The following is a 20,259-nucleotide window of genomic DNA, read 5'->3' as shown; positions in this document are numbered from 1 at the left end:
AGAAAGAATAACAGCCAGTTTTCTATGTCTCAACCAATACAAGTGAACAGTTTTACTGTTGTTATTGAATAAACACTTATCAGGGGTTAAATGCACCCACACTCTTAATGTGAAGGCTCGTTGCTTTAGGTGCAGTTTCCTATGATATCATTACCATGGGTTTAATAGCCACATATAAAGAATAGTAGTTTGGAAATTGTGAAAGGCATGTCATGCTTCTGCTGAGTTATAAAAAAAGAGTGCACTGAGCCCATAGGTTAAATCTGTAAGCTGTCTTTTCTATCACAGCCAAAGCACTGACAAAGTTATGATTGCAAAGTGAAGAGAACTTGTCCTAAGGTGTTCTGAAAGAGCTCAGTTCTGCCATTTCTAACCTTTAACTGGCTTACCCTCTGCTCAGCAGTCATCTGGAGCAGGTCAGTAACTTGAGGGAATGTGCATATTCTCAAAGGCCAGAGTTCAGGCTCCCTGTTGGAAAATGAGCCTGAAGTGTAGGAATGTGGTGCTCGGAGGGCAGAGCTGTCTGCTACACACTTTCAGAGATGAGACCAGGTATGTATAAGAAATTCTATGTGAAAGAATATCTAAATGGGTTACAACTTTGAAGGTTACAAAAAATATATAATTTAAACCAAGTGCACAACTGACATGAACAGAAATTTTTAGCCGTAAAAATTTGCATGATGGAATACTAATAAGTCAGCTATAACCTTCCATGACTTGTTATCAATATTCATCAGCTTCAGATTTGTCTTGGCTTATTGACAATTTTATAGTGCATCTAACAATAAAGACAACATTTTGCTTTTGTAATACAGTGACTGAAACTATGTTAGCTCATAGAAAGCTCCAAAACTGATGATTTAACCGGGCCTTTACTAGTCAAAGAGAAATTTATACTCCAAATACGCACTTAGGCAGTGATTCCCTTAAGACCTGGACTGGATGCAACTGCTTTACATGATAAAGAGCAGTAAAAATATACAGTACAGTGCCACTTCAGTGAATCATACTAACACATACGCTGGGTGGACAACGGAAGCCAAATAATGTAGTTTTCATAATGAGCAAACCTGGGAGTGTTTGGAGACCCAGTGGCGGAGGACGTTCAGAACCCGATTAGTGGCCGCCCGGCGTATGATGAACTCTTTGTCACACGTCCTCTCAGAGTTGTTGAAAACTAGAGAGTGAAATGAGAGAAAAGAGTAAGCTAGAAGCTAGTAGAACATTAGTCAGGTCAGGTACTGATATTTATAGCCCCCTAGCTCATCACTGGGCATGGTGACCTTAGGCTCATGTGCAGCCATTCCAGAATGCGAAATTTCATTTCATGCTTGTGAAAGGAGATTATATAAGCTGTGTCTGTCCACAATGGCTGCATCTTAAAATAGCTTAATTCATTATGGAGTGTGTAAAAACGAGTGTAAATTAAACTGTCATCGTCATTGATGCAGTAACACATGCTGAGGCATATGACAGATATTTACAAAATCTAATACTTGTGGCATAAATTTAAAAGCGCAATAACTACATAGAATGAAAATGAAGAGGGAGGACGGTCATTATCTGTGTTCAAACTCCGTGGATAAATGTACAGAAAAGCTTGTGTTGTAGCTATATTCACTGATGCCTATAAAAAGCTTCACAAGGACAAGATGTTCTGCCATGTCTCTACTTTGTGTTGTAGCTGTGTGTGTGTGTGTGTGTGTGTGTGTGTGTGTGTGTGTGTGTGTGTCTGTGTGTGTGTGTGTGTGTGTGTCTGTGTGCGCATGGCTGTGTTTTACCTGGAGGGCTGCTGTGTCCGGCTGCTGCTGTGGCGATGGCAAAGGCCGAGGCTGGAGATACTGAACAGCGCGAGTTCTCCGCTGCCGGGACTTGATTTGGGGAAAACACACAGAAATACAATAAAAACCAATGAGTAACACAGCCATCATGTTTAAGTAGGTTAATAAATAAAACAAACAAACAGGAAAAAGTTCTCCATGACTACGGCACGGCTTCATTACCAATGTTACCAAATGTACAGTACACATAAATGGATACAGAATGAAGGACACCTTGGGAAATTCTCACCCCCTGAAGTAACCAAGGCAACCCAATGTTTTAGCGACCATATGGAAATGTCTTTCTGTGGAAATTTTCCTCAACAGTGCAGCAACATAATTCCCTGCATGAAACTACATTGAGCTGGTCATGCAAAAGTGGGTCAAGGAGGAAAATAATGTATATTTATACAGCATACATGGCATTAACAAAATTGCAGGAGTGCAATAATAAACAAGATGAAAGTGTGCTACAGAACCACAGAATAAACAATACAGACAGAACAGCGTCCAGCTCCAATCCCTGCCAATTAGGAGCATGTGCTGCTGGAAATAAGACAAATACTATGCGCTTGTTCCAGCTCTTCTATACATAACCTCGCTTTAATGTCCTCCAAACATTATTTAACTGACTCTGCCCCAAGATAAACTGGACTGAATGAGCCCTACAACACAGAGGCCATTTATTAGCAGAACTGGGCTTCTTTGAGGACCTGCCTGACCATGTTTGGCTTGACTGAGTTGTGCATAGTGGTTAGTCCTGAATGCTGTATTAGGCCACAAGAACTCTGAGTAAAAGATGTTCATGAGCAGCACCCATTGCCCAAATTCCTCTTGTGAGAACCAATCTAATTCAAAGAAACTGTTCAGTGAAATCCAAATCCATTTTTATCCATATCCACAGATTTTTTTGATCAATCAAGTTGTTCAAAGGTTTTTCTTTAGTTACACATTGAATCAATGATGCTAATATAATTAACAAGAAATGGAGGCATAAATTCAGCAAAAAGCTTTGTGTTAAGTGCACCCACAAATCATTACACACTTACCTTAAATCCCTTTGAATTGTAAATTGATCTCCTATATTTGTCTCTGACAATTTTATTTACTACTACCAACTGGTCAAAACAGAGGACAGCATGCCAGAAACCACATAACTTAACATAATGTAGTATTAATTAGTGTGACCAGATCTGAGATGCTGAAAAAGAGGACACGTCACCGGGGAGGGGGTCTCCGGGGGGTGGTGGACGACTACTGACGTGCAGACTGACCAATTAAATGTTTACAGAGAAGGTTATCGACCAATAACGGTAGCTTTACAGTCAGACCATCCAATCAGAAGATTTTAGGCTACTTCACCACGCCCCCTTCTCACTCAAGCGAACCAATCGGAGTAGGGGAGGGCGGGACTAGTTTGTGAACGAAAACGCTTCTAGAAATTCTATGTAAGCTCTAGAAAAACAAAATCCCGGACGTTTGTGAAATTCCGCCTGGTCTAAAAAAAAAAAGTCTAAAAAAGAGGACATGTCCGGGTAAAAGAGGACGTCTGGTCACCGTACATTAATAATCTGTAACAAGTCTTGTGCAGGCAAGCAGTTTATTCAGAGCTAGCTCTTGTAAATAAGTTTCAATTTCTTGTTAGCTAGGTTAGCCTCGTAGCTCTGGTGTAAAACTAAAGATGCGATCTTCCGACATCAGATAAATTATAGTTTATGGACTATTGTACAACAAAATCCCTGCCAATTTATTTAACTACAATCAGTGTACAAACTGGGCGGCACGGTGGCGCAGCAGGTAGTGTCGCAGTCACACAGCTCCAGGGGCCTGGAGGTTGTGGGTTCAATTCCAGCTCCGGGTGACTGTCTGTGAGGAGTTGGTGTGTTCTCCCCGTGCCCGCGTGGGTTTCCTCCGGGTGCTCCGGTTTCCTCCCACAGTCCAAAAACACACGTTGCAGGTGGATTGGCGACTCGAAAATGTCCGTAGGTGTGAGTGAATGTGTGTGTGTGCTGTGTTGCCCTGTGAAGGACTGGCGTCCCCTCCAGGGTGTATTCCCGCCTTGCGCCCGATGATTCCAGGTAGGCTCTGGACCCCCCGCAACCCTAAATTGGATAAGCGGTTACAGATAATGGATGGATGGATGTACAAACTTAGATGTGCATGAATGTGAAATGAATTTGTGTAATTTCTTTTTTTTTTGGCTAGTGTTGTGTAATTTCTTTAATTTCCTAGATTGCCTTCATTTACCAGCTAATTATCTGTTCATATAAACAAAACCCAAAAAATAACTGAACACAGGACATGCTATAACCAGTTAAGTGAGAGGCCATGTTTTTTCCTCTATACTAGCTTCTTGCTAATATCGGTATCAACAGAGGCTTAAGGACTTGCACCCCGTCCAAGGTGTGATTCCGGGTGGGCTCTGAACACACCCCAACCCAGATCAGGAAGAAGTGGTTACAGAAGGTAAATGAATGGATGAATGCATGAACAGAAGCTTATAGAAATAGAGCTACATATTTCCCTCTTCATTGCAGGTTAAGCACTTCAACATATGGGTCACAAAAACACACACTGTTGTTTGATGAACTAGCTAAATTAGCAGATAATCTGGTCTGCACTATCATCACTGCATTAGACAAGATTTGTATTAAAAAATGGTTGAAGAAGATTTGCACTGTCCACTCTTATTATCTACACTTTCATTCTCTGTCACATATAAAGATATAAACCCACACAGAGTAAACAGTGTTACCTCCAGGACCTCTGTAGCGCAGATGCCGTGGGGTCGAGGGTGATCTACAGGGAGAGAGATCTCCCGCCTCACTGCCTTGGGGAGACTCAGGGATAAACTTGTCCAGTGACACAGACTCTAGCACCGCTGAGGGAAGAATGACACACAATCAGACATGAGGCTTTGCTTAATTTATCAGTAAGCAAACAAGACCTTTAATTACTATCTGAAAACTCAAATATCAATTAACCACATCCAACAAAGCCACCAACAACATCTTAACATGGAAATGGTTTATATTATGTACAGCTGTTGAAGCAATTATCAAATAAATGGCAATTGAAAATGTAGCTGTAAATGTAGTCACTTTTGAAAATGTAGTTTTCACTGAGCATTTACGAGGCACTTTATAATGCAAATGTAATATTCCTCTTGTGAGAAAAGTTTTTATCTATGACAAGTGCACCATCAGTACATCAACAATTCAACTAAATAACTGTCATTAAAAAAATTATTTACAAATGTATTGAAGATCTTACCCATATAAAACTATATACATATATATTTGGATGCCTTTTATGGACTGTTAATAAGGGGTAATAACATAAAAATTTTAGGATAGAAATATGCCTTTACCTATAAATTTAATTTCAGTTTCCTATATATTACTGACTAATTATTCAGTAATTGTGTAACTAGATTTTGTAATGAGTGTTGACACCCCCAAACAGTGCAGACAGATGTTTTTAACCTCATAAATTGCAAAATATCTCTGCAGAAATTATGGCACTAATGCCTGTAATATACTTATTGATTTTAGTCACTGAAATACGTTGTAGTTGTGAAATATTATTTTGATACGACTTTAAAATAAGACTACACTAATAAAGGCTTATAAATGGTTTTAAAAATGTATTTACATGGTTATTAATGAGGTTATAAACACCTTAAAGGTAATTAGTAATCATTTGAAACACAGAGATGAAAAGGTAAACAGTGGCCTCTTTTACATCTAATAGTGAAAGTGTCAGAGAATGTGTACAATTATATTCCCTAACTAAAAGTACAGAAAATTTACCCTTGGGGGTACCACCACAGTTTTCCTGACTCTTTACATCACACTGTAACTGAACATTAAAACACATATAACAGTTCAGAAACAATGAATAATCAAGTGAATAAGCCAAACTTTTCACATGTGGAGTGCTCATTTTAACCTTGGTGCCCTGTATGAAGAAACTCCTCTCTTCACCGTGCAGTGCTTACACAAATATCATGAAGGTCCCATTCTAAACCTGTGGTCTTCCAAGGATCTCATGCTTTGTTTAAATGTTCTATGTTCTTCTCATATTTTCCAGGCTGTGATTGGTAGCTTGAGCTGAATAACTTGCCCTTATGAATGACCTTATTTACATCCTTGTCTGAGAAAGTAGCATGAAAGTAAGCAAACTGGCATCAGCCTCCTCCTGTATTTACATTACTATCACCATCAACTGCCAAACTGCAGCTCTGGAAGACATTTAGACATAGGTTTCATTATAGAATAGAAAAATATCTAAATAAATACAATGTCAAACAAATAGATTTACCAGAACAGCTTCACTAGTTTTATTTGTGCTTTTGTCTACATTTTAGTAGAAATAGCACTGGCCTCGGAAGTATATAATCAATTCTCTCACTGCCATCCCAACAGATAATGGAAAAAACAATCAAAACTTTGACAAAGGAAATGAAATTCTGTGATTACTGCATTATTACTCTGAGAGTGAAACACACTGTAAACTGGGAAATGAAAACGGTAGATCAACAAGACTCTCCTTGGAATCTCCAACAGTGCGCAAAAGCCATGCATCAATGCTAATGGCCTACAATAACATCATCCTGATCTCACAGGCATGGAGAGACAACAACGCAACCACAGGCCCATTACAGCAATTTGTGGAGGAGTGAATGAAATCAGAACAGCAGCTGGAACTGGGCTAGTTCTGGACTCCACAAGGAGCAAGTCAAAACAGTCCCATCTTCCCAGGGAAGATCATCTCAGAGAGCAATTATGGGCCTGTTTAACATGCAGCTGACTTCAGATCAGTTCAGTGACAAAGAGAATACTACTTTCTATGGCCACTTTATTACTGAATACAGAATTAACGGGTTTGGGTTCAGCTGTTGATAAGCCTTAAAAAAAAATCTGACACATGGCCAGTAGGCAGCAAAAGCTCATAATCTTGAGAGGAACGCTTGTTTGGCCAAACAGCTTAACAAGCTCTGTTGGGAAAATACACACAAACTAGGAATGTTTGCACCGGACTTTTGCTCCTGTGTTTTACTAGGAGATGCTACAATGCAACTCAGATGTATATCAAAGGAAATATTTTTAGTATTTGGCTTTCAGACAGGATACATTACTTTAAACTGCTATTAAACATGCAAGGCTCAGAATCATGCAGAAGGAACAACATTTGGGAGGAAAATCAGAGTCAGTAACATTGGCATCCTTCATGGCATTAAATTTTCTTTGAGGCAAAAGTCTTCCCTGGTGGGGTTAAGTTCATGTTCCAGTCAAAGGGGACACTTTCAAACACATTCAATATATACTACCAGATTTATTATGTCCATTCCATCAGGCTCACTGATTATATGAATGTAACCCTTTATATGAAATAGTAAGGTGTTAAATTACTGATTACATTACAGTCCTTGCTACACAATTTGTCAGCTCCTATTATATGCAATTAATTAATAGAAAAAATAAGAGCATCAAATCACCACTGACCAGCTATTAAGTGTGTGGTGTAACATACTCAACACAGCAATGTGTGATGTTTAAACACTACCAGCTCAATACATCTAATCAACAGTTGTCCACTGGCCAGAAACTATTCACTGATTAAAATCTCGGATATGACTGACACAGTCTGAGCATGAGCAATCATTTCTAACGGGTTTACTCAACAACAGTGTATTCATGTGTTAGAGAGGCCAAATATTTCTCTCATGTTACGCAAGGCTGGTTCTTGGAACCCACTGCTCAGCTGTTTAAAGTCAATTTTAATGATTTCCTTGAGGGTTTTTAGGACCAGGAACATTTTTATCCAGTTAGTACCACTGCTGCCATTTAAAAAATTCTTCATTTGGCCAGTATATTTTTGTAATTTCACTTTTTGTACTTTCCCCATGGCTACTATATCAATCATTACATCAAAATGCACGTCCATATTATATTATGAAGCTGTAATGGTCTCACCTCTCCTGATACTGCGGCGCAGTTTTCCGCAGAGTGCGTCTATTCTAGGGGCGTCAGGGTTCTCGTCCTGAGCTCCGGGACTCTGTTCAGGTGAGGAGGGGCTCTGACTGTGGCTCAGTTCCAGAGGGGAGCGAGGGTTTGTAGAAGCTGGGGGGGAGGTGGTGGGATTGGCTGATGTGGGGCTGCTGGCGGCTGAGTAAGAAGTGGGGTTAGTGGACAGGTCCAAGGCGCCCACTCTGGAGTTGAGAGGAGAGTTGAGAGAGAGCTTGCGGGCTCGGATGGGCGAGGAGGTGCGGGAGGGGATGGAGAGCGGTGGCGGGGAGGAGAACTTACGACACAGCCGGGGAGATTTGTCGTTGGGGTGGTCTCCACTGCTGCTGGTGCGGTTGTTCTGGTTGGTGGCAAAGAAAAGCTCCAAGGATCTGAGACAAGAGAACAACAAGAGATGAGACGTGACACCTTGATGGTCCAGAGTTCATCATGGACTATTTTTAGAAATCAGATTTGAGATCAAAAGATTCTAATGAAGTTTCCTCTCAGCTTCACAGTGTTTCAGTATTACTGGAAATTTAATTAACACGTAACAGACTGGAAGCTGCCAGGCTTTGTTATGATTTCATTAGGATTTTTAGTAAATTAGATTATTCAGTGCATCATGTAATCTCAAATTTTTAATTATTTTAATATGAGTCAGAATTCATTTTAAAAATATATCGAAAAAAATGTCACTGGAGAAATTGGTGATAAGCGAAATCTTCAAATCTGGACCTTGGATTCAGGCCACAGGCCTAGATTTAAAAAAAAAAAAAGCCGATCAGCATTAAGGTTCATTTACATACTGCCTTGCGTACAAAAATAAGTTAATTTCAAATGTTGTAACCGTGATTGCTCACATACTTACACATGTCCTTTATGTGGGAGTGAATGTTGAGAAATAAATTCAATAGAGGGCAGTTCGTTTCTAACGACAACAAACATGGCGACGGTGGAGGAGCATAATAACGTTACTTGCTACAAAAAGGGCTAAAGGGGCAGCGACGGCAGTTGTCTTTGGGGCCATAAAATACACAAAAACATAAAATATCACTACATGTAGACGGAAGATTCTTTTTTACTTGTTTTACCATTGGTTGTGTTTCGTTTAAACTATAGACTGCACTGCTCCCACAGTCAGTGACAGTTAATGCTCCGTGTAGGTGCAGTAGCCATCTGAAATCCCGGCCTGGAACCAGGATCCAAGACCTGGACTTTAAGACCTCTGTTAACAGGTAACACCCTGTTTTAATGTTTGGATCCTAGTAATTTTACCTTTGATAGAAAAATGAATGCATAGAACTAATGTTATTATAATAAAAACGTATTATTTTAGATTCTAAATATAAATTTAATAGCTTTTTTTTCAATTCAATTCAATTTTGAGTCATAACATAATTTTGACTTTCACATTGGAATGCTGTGTTCTGAGGTAGACCACAATGTTGAAACTAAAAAAGCAGATTGGAAAAGATAATGACAATCGTTACGTTTTTCAGCATATTGTAAAGCTTGGCCAACAAAGCCATGAAAGAATGTATTTGAAAGGTGGATCATGGAAAGACAGCCTGAGAGACCCATCTCATATTGTCAATTGAATAAACATATTTCATCATGAGATGGATGATTATATCCCTGGCTTGAGTTGCTCCAACCCAAATTAATTATTTCAAAGCATTATTTCCTAGCTTGGACAAGCTTCACTCAAAACTGGGCAAATTGGGCACTGATTGTTGTTGCTTGCAATGTGTTTAAATGAAATAATGCATTTTCAGGCAATTGGAGAGATCAGTTGAAATGGTAACACTTTACAATAAATGTACATTTATTAAAGGTAGTTAAGGGGAAATGCATTTCTCTTTGGTTGATTACATTTTGAAACGCAGCGTCTTTTAAGGAGGAATGTGTGTTTAAGGGGGAAAACAGACAGTTGTTTGTACATAGCCAAAGTTGAACTTGTCTGTAAATTTTATTCACTGCTTAATTTACCACAGAAACTCATTTGTAACTCGAGTTTTGTAGCACTTTCGGTAATGCAGTTAGTCGTCCCCTGAATTTGGAGAAATTTCCACATTAAGTGATCCACAACAGCAGGACTAAGTCAATATTACCCACCTATAAAGCAGGAATAGAGCAACATCCTCAAATTGGTTTGTGCTTCTCAACATTTGGAGTTCTCTCTGTTGTCAAAAAAGCTCCAGATACCTCTGCCATGAGCAGAGAGAGAGAGAGAGAGAGAGAGAGAGAGAGAGAGAGAGAGAGGAGAGAGAAAGCCTAGCATACCGAACTGAGAGGATTTTGAGCACGCAAACAGAATGGAGAGGTAATAAAAGGTGAGGAAACATCTTCTAAATTCTATGAAATGTGTTTTGTGAAACTTTAAGTTGTAAATAGTAAGACAGTAATAAGCATTATTAACTGATTAAGTGAAGTCACAATGACTAAATAAAACAAGAATAAACATTAATATAGTATTTTATAAAACTGTAATAGAATGTTAGTTAATGCTATTTCTTGTTTATTATTATTACATAATATTTAAATGTGACATTACCTAAACATTTAGTTAGACTTATTACTGTCTTAAGTATCACGAATTATGTACCCTTATTGTAAAGTGTTACCATTGCAATTATTATCTAAACAGCCTCCAATAAATAAATGTATTTCTTTAGCCTATAACCTTATACCACTGCAATCACCTTTGTGTTATAATTAACACTATAAGTTGTTCTAGATAAGAGCATGGGCTAAATGCCATAAAATTTAGTAAGGCGTGAGCAGCACTGGAGTATGCTTCATCACAGTGTTGGAGAGAGAGGGAAATATTCATCTGTGACTGGAAAACAAGCAACAGAGGCAAGCAAAACAACACAACATATGGATGATGGATAGGGAACAGTGTGAGCAGCCACAATGCATCATCTGCGCAGAAGGAAAAAGGAGGATCTGGCAAAATCTAATTAATGAGGTTTCACTTATTAGGACTACTGAGGCTAAAAAGTGTGAAACTGTTCTTTCTCAGGCACTGATTAAGCATAGCAGGATTATAAGGAGTCAGGGAAGGATCCCCATCAACAGTGAAGTGCTGGTAAATGACCAGACTTAATATTTGTCCAGGCAAAAATGGCTTGTTTTACTAATTCATGGGTATTGATGGGTACAGGATAATAAACAAAGCAGGTTATTGAAAGTTAAAGATCATAACACACACAGACGCGTGTGCACACACACACAATCTCTCTCTCTCTCACACACACACACACACACACACAAAGGGAGAGAGAGAGGGAGGGAGACTGAGAGTTTTTATGTATGTTACTTTGATTGGTCCAGAGCTATCTTCCTGATCTTCAGGCTGTAGTCTGGACAGATGGATGTGATGAACAAGCGGTCAAATGAGTGGTACTGAACCCTGTGTGATAAACATGGAGGGGGATGAGGGACACACAACACTCAAAAGACAAAAACTAAAAACTCCACAAAGTGCCAACACAGTAATATCAGACACAGAGCCCCATGAAAATGCAAAATAAGTTTTCCAAGAAAGCTTCAGAGAGAAATGTAGCAATGTGGTTACAACAGCAACAAACCATTCTGACAGTTTTATTTCTATGAAAATACACATTATTTGTTTGTTTTTGACAACAAGCTATTTCCACAAGTGGAAAATGTCATAAAGCAGAAAGCACAATACAAGTAGAGTTACTCAGTGGTGACATAGTGCAGGAGGAATTTGTGGACATTGAGATCTGTGAGACTTTCTGAGTTTCTCGCCAAGAAACTAAGCATGCAACAGTTTCACTCTGGAGAACACCTGCTTTTGGAAAAGAAAACACTTTCCAGTTGAAGTGGTCATTATGTCTGAAAAGGAAAGTAAACATAGGGCATAAACCCTGCTTTTCACTGCTCTCTGCTGTCAGATAAAAGCACTTAAACTCTAAGAAAAATGGTCTATGATTATTTTTACCTTTTATTCATAACATCTGCTCCTGAGAAATAAGATAATGTTCTGGAGATACAAGGTTGTATTGTGATAATTATAACATATTGTTCCCTTCTGTTACATTCTGCTGTTATTTAGCTTGCCTTAAAAAGAAGCATTGCCAACACATATTCCTGGTGTAAGCGATGTCCTGCTTAGTGCCAGGTCCAGGATTCTGGCCACTTTTAGGTAATCTGACTTAAAACTGAGTATTTTTGTACTGACTGTATTACTCAGTATGTATTAGGCATCTGCATCACACAGAGGAAAATGATCAGATACACCACTCAGCACTAACTCAGTTATCTGCATTCCTTTTCCATAGGAAGGAAGGGGAAGCACATAGGCATTTACATGTTTACATCAGTCCATACAATTGTCATTTCCACCAGAGAGTCTGCTGCAAACAGTTGCAATATATATATATATATATATATATATATATATATATAAAACTCATATGAAAAGAAGAAACAATGGAATAAACCCTTGTAGAGAACCATATTTGGGCAGCCATGTCTAAAGATTCGGTATTTTTGCTCCTGGGCTCCACTTACATTTGCACAGTGCACTTTTACAGCACTGTACTGAAATCAACAGCTAGTGGAGTGAGGGAGGCTGGTTTCCTACCCTCCTCCAAGGGTTACATAGTGCAGTTTCTTCAGTGTTGAGCCTGGAGAAGCAATTAGAGAGGCTCTATTCTCCCTATTACAGGTCAGTTAAGCCTCACAGTGATTTTGAAGCTGTAATTAAAGGCAAAAATACTGAAAACAAAATCACTGGATATGATTAACTGATCATTTTAAAGCTAATGTGATACCCCTTTCATGGTTTAAATTAGGAACTATAAGCAGTTTGTGAGCAGATCTGATTATAAAGGCTATACCTCTCTCAGTACTGCTTCATGGGTCTGCTATGTTACCTGACAGGAATTGAGGTGAAGGGCTTCTTGTAGATGTCGGCCAGCTTTTCCATGACCACGGCAGCGGTGGTGAAGATGCGGTAGGTGTGCAGGAAAGTGTTGAGGAAGTCAATGGAGAGGAAGCGCAGGTCTGTCAGCCTCTCCAGCAGACGTTCCACGCTGGCGTATCGAATCTGGGGAACCTTGCAGGAGTTGAGCGTCTTGCTGAAGCAAATGTCAACATCATCTTTATGGAGACGTGCATCAGATCTAATGAGGAGCACACAGCAAAGCGCCTTTATGACCCAAAGCCTGGGGCAGTGAATGTGCAAGAGGTAGCAATGATAAACACTTACACAAAGCTAATAGTTTTCTGCAGTAAGAATATACTGAAACATGGAAAAATTGAAACGCTTCATGATTTTGGCTTGACAGTGGTTCCAAACCTTCCCCTGCTCTAATAGCTAAGAAGGGCCTGTCTATTAGTTAAATAGAGAAAATAACCAAATATTGTCTCTGTAGGACAAAAAATCCTTGTATACCCAAAATTTGCTCTATATTGAAAGATAGGAATGTAAAAATATTATATCCGATTCATTGTTGAAATATTTCTATCAATCAATTCACAATGAACATTTACAGCATGTAATGGGCTGCATGAGTTTTCAAATTATTTCAACACATAAAAAATAATTTTTCGAATAATATGCAGACTGGGGGAAAACCAAGACCATGATTAGAATAACACAAAACAAAGATTTAATGCTTACACATAAAATGAAAATCCAACTTTTCACGCACTTACACAGTCAAAGAATGAAGAACACATTTAAATATGTACCAAAACATAAACACTCATCTACAAGAATAGGAACAAACCACTGAATGAAACAATGCCATGGAAATGCCACCAAGACAGGAGCCGAAAAAGTGCCCATTAGCAGGGAGCACACAGACACGCACACAACATGTACGACAGTGAAAACACACATTACATTAATCTGTCAGACTTACTTTATCATGTGAGGAACTGTCACTTTGGAGTTCTCCTCAAACACGCTGGTCATTAGGCCATTGCAGCGGATGTTATCAATGCACTACAAAAGAAAATGAAATACGATGCAGTAAACAAAGGGTTAAATTGCAAGATACTTTTTAGGAATGTGAATATGTTTAAAGGAGCATTAAGTCATTTTCTCCAATGATTCTTCCTCTTCTGTGTATTTTTGTTTGTGTGTGTGTGTGTGCATGTTTGTGTGAGTTGTGTGTGTGTGAGAGAGAGAGTTTATGTTTATTAAAAGACTAATAAATTGTCATATTGTTCTATGTACAAACTCCATTTTCAGAAACAATTGTGAACTTTCACTTGAAGCTTTATTTAATTGACAAAAAAAATCAAATAAATGTTTTCAGTGTTTTCTTCAACAAACATAATTTGATTTGTTAAATATAAGCCAATTAAAAAAATTATTTCTGCAACTCACTAAAAAAAGCCTGGTACTGTCCTGCAAAAATAGACAAGGAACTCCTGGGAAAGGCATCGTCCTGATGGTAGAATATTTCCTTCCAATATACCAGTATTAGCCTCTGCACCAATGGTACTTTCACATATCTGAAGATCACAAGCTGTGGGCAGAAGATTTTCATCTTTGGCAAGTAGAATCTGATGTCCAGTTTTCCCTAAAATAAGTTGAAAATGGACTTATCTGACCACATGTTTACACTGTCTTCTGGTCCATCTCTGGATGACTTTTCTAAGAATATTCTATAATCTGCACTCTAATTTTGCTTAAATCCCAAACTTTTAAAGAGCATTGCAAGCGTCATATATATATATATATATATATATATATATATATATATATATATATATATATATATATATATATATACTTTAAATCTTTTCACTGATCCACAAGATTGTATTTCGTAAACATTATATATATATAATGTTTATGAAATACAATCTTGTGGATCAGTGAAAAGATTTAAAGTTTTTTGCTTGTACATTTGTACATTTGTCCATTTGTCCGCGTAAATAGAATTAACAAATCACAGATTCATGTTTTTATTGCATTTTTCACAATGTCCCCAGCCTAGAAATGAGTTTACTATTTAATAGTGTGCAGGTGGAGAGGCTGTTCATGTACAATAGAACCCTAGAGGCCTAATACACACTAACACACGCTAAATAATCCACATGTGGGCAATGAGGCAATTCCACAGAGACACACATTTTCTCTGGCTGATGCATGTGTTTTTTGTTTTTTTTTTCAAAATCCTACCCCTGTGCATAAATTTCTTTTAGCAAGCAACAAAAATTACAGCAACAATGTTGTTTTGTTAAAACTAATAGAATATTTAGCTCCTTCAATATAATCAAGGCACCCCACATTTATAATTTCCCCACACTGTCTCGTCTAATTAGGCTAGGAGAGGCTTGTTTTTCCCACAATATGTTTATTTAGGCATGTTGACATGAGAAAGTCATAGAATGCAAAAGGTTGCCAAGAGATTAACTGAATAAATGTTTGAGTGCTGATAATTTTCTACCAACTGAAGTAGTGGTCACTGGTAAATACAGTCCCCACTACAAAAGTATTGGGACATACACATTACACCTATAGGAGCTGTTATGACATCCAATTCTAAATGCATAGCCATTAAAAAGGAGTTGGCACCTCCTCTGACTGCTTCCATTCTTCTGGGAATGCTTTCTACAAGATTTTGCATTGTGTTTGTGGAAATCTTAACACTGATGACACTGATGTTGGAGGAGAGGGCCTGGCTCACAATCTCCATTCTAGTTTATCCTAAATATATTCAATGGAGTTGATGACAGGGCTCTTTAAGGGCCAGTCAAGTTCTATTGTCCAAAAAGTTTTGGTATGCAGAAGCATTAAGATTTCACTTCACTGGTACTAACTGGCCTCAGATAACCCCTGAAAAACAACCCCATAACATTGTTACTACTCCATCAAACTTTACAGTTGGCACAATGCAGTCAGGTAAGTCATGTTATCCTGACATTTGCCAAACCCAAACCCAGTCTGTTCATCAGACTGAAATATAGAGAAGCATGAGTCATCACTCCATGGAACACCTTTCCATTGCTTCATTGTTCAGTGGCATTGTGCTTCACACCAATCCATCCATTGTGGCATTATGCTTTATGATGTAAGGATTGCATGAAGCTGGATGGTCATGGAAACCCATGCCATGAACCTCCTGGTGCATAGTTCTTGTGCTGTTGTTAATGGCAGAGGATGTTTGGACCTCTGCAGTCACTGAGTCAAAAGAGTCTAGGTTGCTTTTACACACTGTGTCTCAGCACTCAAAGTAAACCCACTTTGTAACTTTATGTCGTTTACCACTTTGTGGCTGAGTTGCTGTGGTTCCTAAATGCTTCCAATTTTTAGTAATACAACTCACAGTCAACTGTGGAAAATCTAGGAACAAAGACATTTCATTAACTGATTTGTTGAAATGGTAGCATCATATTAAACTAAGATGCTAATTCAGTGAGCTCCTTAGAATGACTCGTTTTTTCACAAATGCTTGTATAGGTAAACTGCAAAACTTGGTGTTGTAGACCTGTGCCAATGGGACTGAATAAAATGAAAACAGGTGTGTCCCAATCCATTTGTCCACACAGTTTATGTGATTGTCTGGGACATGTAGATACTATATATAGAAGCATTACTGGCACGTTAAGATGCATGCAGGAGCAACTCAAATGAGCTTCTGAAAAACCAAATACTGGTTCTAAAATACTGCGACTTATTGATAAATTAAGCTAGAATAATCAAAGAATAAAAATGAGTGTTTATAACATATAAAAGTGATACATACAAATACATGCACATTAGAAGTGGCTGTTCCTTCCATGAGATTTTCATGAATGTGCACTACGGTCATAAACAATATGCATCTTACCTGGCTGATATCACTGGTCCAGGCTGCTTTCTCCTGTCGTGATGGAGCCAAAAGAACCACGGTGAAAGAAGGAGCATCTGTAGGCTCCACCACAATCTTAAAGTCCAGATGACCAAACACCTGCCCTGAGTTTTTAGCTTGAGAAACAAACACACAGCAGCTCATAAACACAGAGCAACTCCAGATTAAGTATGTGTAGTCAATAACAGATACAGTATTGTGAAAAAGTTTGCATTTTTGTCAAAACACACTTTCTAAGGAACCAAAATTTATAGGACATTTTATTTGACGACATAAACATATTGGAAAAATAAAATTATAGACCAAAAAAAAGGAGCAGCCACATTTTGGTCAGTTTCCAATATGTAAATTTCCACAAATGAACAGTTGTTATTCGTTAAAATGCACAGAAGTGTCAAGAGAATGTACAAAACATATGTCATTCAACCAAGGCACATTTATTTTAAAAAGCATTTCAATTAAGATTATATTGATTGCCACATGGAAAACTCTCTAGGACATATAAGCAGTTGTAGATCTTAGCTTATATTGATTATCACATAAAACATCCACAGGCATTTTATATACAAACTGTTGGATGGATTTTATAACAATAATGGCATTTAATTAATTAGCCTCTAGAGATTATTTCTCAGTTATGGTAAGAGGGTTATGATGAGGTAACAGTAAAGTAGTCAAAGGGCATTGCACCCTGGCCTTCAGTGAGCTAATTGATCCATATTATGATAGTATTGATTCATGTGACATTTACAAGAGCTGCATTGGGTTCCATCTTCTGACCTGCTTCTGACAATTAATTAACCTGTCTCATAACCCTAGCAAAGTTAATGGAGCATGGAATGAGAGGAAGACTCACAATCTTCATCACTGGCATCTGGTTCTTCTATGAGGGTGCACTCAATCAGGGACAGTACACCACCTTGCTGCAAGGGTTAAACAAGAGATGTGTCCATGATTAGCTATATTACTGCCAATGCATATGTTTAATACAAAGAGGTAATGGAATATCACCAGTAAACTTTAATAGTAACATAATTACTAATCTCAATGACTAGATATCATCCCATATCTCATCCCATATCATCATTTCCATACCTGCGACTTTTGGTTTCTGTATTTTCACTGTATTGTACAATTGTGTCAAAGAGTTAATTGGAAGAATTTAGTTGTATGTAGCTCTAATAAATGAGATTTTCAGTTTGTATAGGTGTCATCTGGTTGTATGTGGACAAGCTTGCCAGGCCTAGTAATCAAGAACATTACAAGATGTGCAAATTATAGATGTGAAAAAGACCACAATTGCTCAGTCAACCTGAGGTTTTGCCTATTCTCCATGCTCAGCCAAGAGGAACATGGTCATAAACGATTTTTTATGCAGCTGCTAAGCTGCTAAAACACGGAAAATGATAGAAGCGGCAAAATGACAGAAAATCATAACCTCTGATGCGTGTCTTCTTCTTCAAAGCTAGTACTCTACCATTCCTCTGTATGTCCCAACACTGAATATACCCACTGAATGACGGCTTTCAGACTCACTCAATTATTGCTTAGACTTTGATAAACTGCACATTGAAAAAAAAGCTGGAAAATAAAGCTGAAATAGCAGTTGTGATATCTGAAACTGAATTTTGTCTGAGCCAGTGTATACAGAAGTGTGTTCACTAAAAGTCAGAGAGTGTGAGTGGGTGAGTTTAATTCCAACAGGATCAAAAAAATGAAAACTGGGGGAAGTAGAGACTTGTACATGATTAACATCAATGACGTAATCAGAATGGCAGAATCCAGAGACAAATTTTAGACTGACACAGTGAACGCTGGGGTTTATTTCATAATCCTAAAATCTGGGCTGCTCTTTCTTTATAGAAATCAAAGCGAATATAATGCAAAACATGTCTATGGTTGCACAAGAATTTAAGTGTGTGTGTGTTTGTGAGTGTGGGTGTTTGTGAGTGTGAGTGTGTGTGTGTGAATATAGTTTAAAACTGAGGATGTAATTGCTATTGAAACTGGTTGAGATTGACACTGAGAATGAGACTGAGATTGAAACTTGAGACAGTGACTAGGACTGAGATTGCGATTGATATGTAGATTGAGTTTAAGACTGAGACTGAGAGTGAGTCTGAGTCCCTTTCATATGAGATTTTACCCAGAGGAGCTGTATGTGTGAACAGAAATGTCAGAACATTTGTATAGGACTTTATCCCGCCAACCCCTAGTACAAAGTCTGGGTAATATCCGAGTGTGCGCGGCTGTGTGTAAAGAGCCAGTAATGTTCCAGAGAATGATGCCATGCCTCACAGAGCTGCTATATGCTTATGTTGCTGACAGTCTCTGGCTGTATGCTACGTGTGACACGATAGCTCTGGAAAATATCCCAATGTCCCAACCATTTTTTGGAGTTCACATGTGAAAACAGCTATGGAGGAAATGACTGTGATTGAGGTCTTAGATTGAGAGTGGGACTGAGATTGAGTTGTATGTTGAGATAAAGACTGAAATCGAGATTAAGGCTGTGTCTGATTATAGCTCACTTTGAGTAGGTGCAGTTTTCCTCCAGAACTGCGTGTGCAGATGAGGAAGTGCTTGGTGAAGAGGAAGCACTGTCTCTCTCCTTCCTTCTTCAGAGACAGAGAACCCAGCCGCACTTTACTGAGCTTCCCCCTCTCCACTGAGGGCAACTGGATCAGAGAACCTGAGACAGACAGAAAGAAAGAAAGAAAGAAAGAAAGAAAGAAAGAAAGAAGTAATTAACAAGAAGAGATTGACAAATAAATTGGAGAGAGAGACAGAGAGAGAGAGAGAGATACATAGGGACGGATGGATAAAGAGAGAAAAAGAGTGGTAAAAAAGAGTAAAGCAAAACCATTGCTCTCACTGCTCACACACATGTGCTTAAGATCAGGAATCAGATGTAAATCAACAGCAGAAATTCATTCCAGAAGATTACAGCATGTTGAACTGAGCCAGTCCCACATTTTCTTCACTAGGCTCTACGTCAAATTGTGTCAGATTTATATTTTTACTATTTACAAAGAAGCTCCAAATAAATAATGACATCCATATATACATTTTATTGTCTTCAAACAAAACAAGCAACTATATTTTTGACCATAATTGTAATGCATTATAACTGATTATATCTAACAAAATGATCATTTCCTTGGTGATTCTGAGCATATGTTTGTTCTTTTCTTCAGGCTCTTACTAAGCCCCTAGGTTTACAGTGTGTCAAGCTTCACACCAGCGCTGCAGATGTCAGAACAGTGTTCTGTTCAGGGCTCAGGGGACTCAGATCTGAGTTACTGTGGAAATCAAACATTGGTTTAGCTTTTGTTTGAGCTGAGGGAGGAATGGAGCTCACCTTGTCTCACAAATGTTTGACTGGTGTCCAGGAGGATGTCACAGCCCTCTACAATCATGCGCTCGATGGCCAGGTTTTTCCGAATGTTCTCTGTGTCACTCACCTCATCGTGCATAACCCTGAACACATGCAGAGCTAGAATTAACACACTGTGCCTTAGGGCTTAGATTTAATCTGTTTTTATTGCAGGCGGTAGTTTTCAAATAACAACAGGTCTGACT

General features: G+C 38.5%; 1 protein-coding gene across 2 annotated transcripts in view; it reads right to left on the bottom strand.

Annotated features, from left to right (window-relative positions):
* The window catches only part of rasgrf2b (Ras protein-specific guanine nucleotide-releasing factor 2b), a 67,190-nt gene that overhangs the window by 17,051 nt on the left and 29,880 nt on the right, over positions 1-20,259 (bottom strand). The window contains exons 9-19 of one of the 2 annotated variants that reach the window (XM_066657081.1): positions 20,039-20,157; positions 19,209-19,369; positions 17,534-17,600; positions 16,657-16,793; positions 13,735-13,817; positions 12,742-12,990; positions 11,157-11,249; positions 7,802-8,223; positions 4,579-4,704; positions 1,785-1,874; positions 1,074-1,180 (exon numbers count right to left, since the gene is read on the bottom strand). In XM_066657081.1, coding sequence (XP_066513178.1) covers positions 1,074-1,180; positions 1,785-1,874; positions 4,579-4,704; positions 7,802-8,223; positions 11,157-11,249; positions 12,742-12,990; positions 13,735-13,817; positions 16,657-16,793; positions 17,534-17,600; positions 19,209-19,369; positions 20,039-20,157 — 1,654 coding nt within the window. The remainder of the gene's footprint in view (positions 1-1,073; positions 1,181-1,784; positions 1,875-4,578; positions 4,705-7,801; positions 8,224-11,156; positions 11,250-12,741; positions 12,991-13,734; positions 13,818-16,656; positions 16,794-17,533; positions 17,601-19,208; positions 19,370-20,038; positions 20,158-20,259) is intronic. The other variant, XM_066657082.1, reaches the window with a different exon arrangement.

This window comes from Hoplias malabaricus, chromosome Y (genome assembly GCF_029633855.1).
Source record: "Hoplias malabaricus isolate fHopMal1 chromosome Y, fHopMal1.hap1, whole genome shotgun sequence".
Classification (NCBI taxonomy): Eukaryota; Metazoa; Chordata; class Actinopteri; order Characiformes; family Erythrinidae; genus Hoplias; species Hoplias malabaricus.
The sequence above is the reverse complement of the archived record's forward strand: the minus strand, read 5'-3'. Positions and strand labels throughout refer to the sequence as shown.